Consider the following 1,302-nt stretch of genomic DNA (forward strand, 5'->3'; position numbering starts at 1 on the left):
TGAGGTAAAGAAGTCCTGCGGCGGCCATCTTTACTGTTGGGTCGTTCTGGGGTCGTAAACTGTTCACCAGGAATAAAAATCATTTCTAAACGTGACATTAGGGATGTAACAGAGGAAGTGTGTTTAACGTTCAGGCTGCTAGTCTGAGGAGAATAATCCCGTATGCCTGGATTACGAGGCCTGTGTCCTGTGGTCCTGCAGGACATCGACGGCCAGGCGCTGCTGCTGCTCACGCTGCCCACCGTCCAGGAGTGCATGGACCTGAAGCTGGGCCCGGCCATCAAGCTGTGCCACCAGATCGAGCGCGTGAAGGTCGCCTTCTACAAGCAGTTCGCCTGAAGCTGCTGCCCCCTCATTACCACAACAAATTAGATCATTTCTGTTTTTGTTTGAATCTGTTGGACCTGAAGAGACGATCTCTGGAAGGATTTATTTTGGTGTTCCTGTTCGATCTGTGAAGAAATGTTTAATTTCCTTTTAATTCGGAGGGAAATCCCAGCTTTTCTGTTCGTCTGATTGGTTCCCGAAACATTTAATCCTAAAAAGGAGTAATATATTGTGAGATATTTATTATTTCCTGGTATGTAAGGAGAATCTGGAACGCTTGATTTACTGCACTCTCTCCTTATTGTTACAGAAAAGAGAAAAATCATCTAAGCTATTTTGTGTCCATCTATGCAATTGTGTTGCAGATATTTTTGATAAAATAAATTTCTATGGATTTGTAGTTTTAGCAGTTTTTCTATGGTGCATCGGGAAACTGGCTATTGATGCCATTTTAGTCTTTATTTATCTGAGCAGCTCATTTTATAGAGTCGTGTTCTAGAAACAGGAAAATCACCTTTGACCTTTCCAACAAGGTCAAAGGTGATTTGACCAAAGCTTCTGGCATCAGACTTTCTGTGAATTGTATGATTTTGTTTATCTGCTGTGAAAAAGTGAGGTTTTGTTTTTCAAATTCATATTTTGTGCCATTTTATGTATTAATTTGTAAATGTCACAGTTTCAAACTAAATATTTAAACAGCTAAATATTTTACTTGCTAACTAAATATTTTGCAACAGTTGATGCTGATAAGAGTTTATATCGATGTTCGCAAGAACCAGCTTTTATTTTGGTAGTCCACTTCCGGTTACTTTCAAGTATATTTGCATATTAGCGAAATATTTATCTAAATATGTAGTTTGAGGCATAAAAATGAGCTTCCCAATGACATATTTAACTTAAAGCTCTATAGCTTAAAGCTAACTGTTAGCCTCTCAGCCTAACTGAAGCCTAAAGCTAACTGTTAGCCTCTCAGCC

The 1,302-nt window shown here is 39.3% G+C and overlaps 1 protein-coding gene across 9 annotated transcripts in view; it reads left to right on the plus strand.

Moving 5' to 3' along the window:
• Positions 1–1,302, plus strand: part of sfmbt2 (Scm like with four mbt domains 2) — a 31,856-nt gene that overhangs the window by 27,004 nt on the left and 3,550 nt on the right. For 8 of the 9 annotated variants that reach the window (XM_017302995.1, XM_017302997.1, XM_017302993.1 and 5 more), the window contains one exon: positions 202–727. In XM_017302995.1, the coding sequence (XP_017158484.1) occupies positions 202–339 (138 nt within the window). In that variant the 3' untranslated portion in view covers positions 340–727. Of the gene's footprint in view, positions 1–201; positions 728–998; positions 1,003–1,302 lie in introns of those variants that run through there. The other variant, XR_001776235.1, reaches the window with a different exon arrangement.

The sequence above is a fragment of the Poecilia reticulata genome, unplaced genomic scaffold (assembly GCF_000633615.1).
Source record: "Poecilia reticulata strain Guanapo unplaced genomic scaffold, Guppy_female_1.0+MT scaffold_125, whole genome shotgun sequence".
Classification (NCBI taxonomy): Eukaryota; Metazoa; Chordata; class Actinopteri; order Cyprinodontiformes; family Poeciliidae; genus Poecilia; species Poecilia reticulata.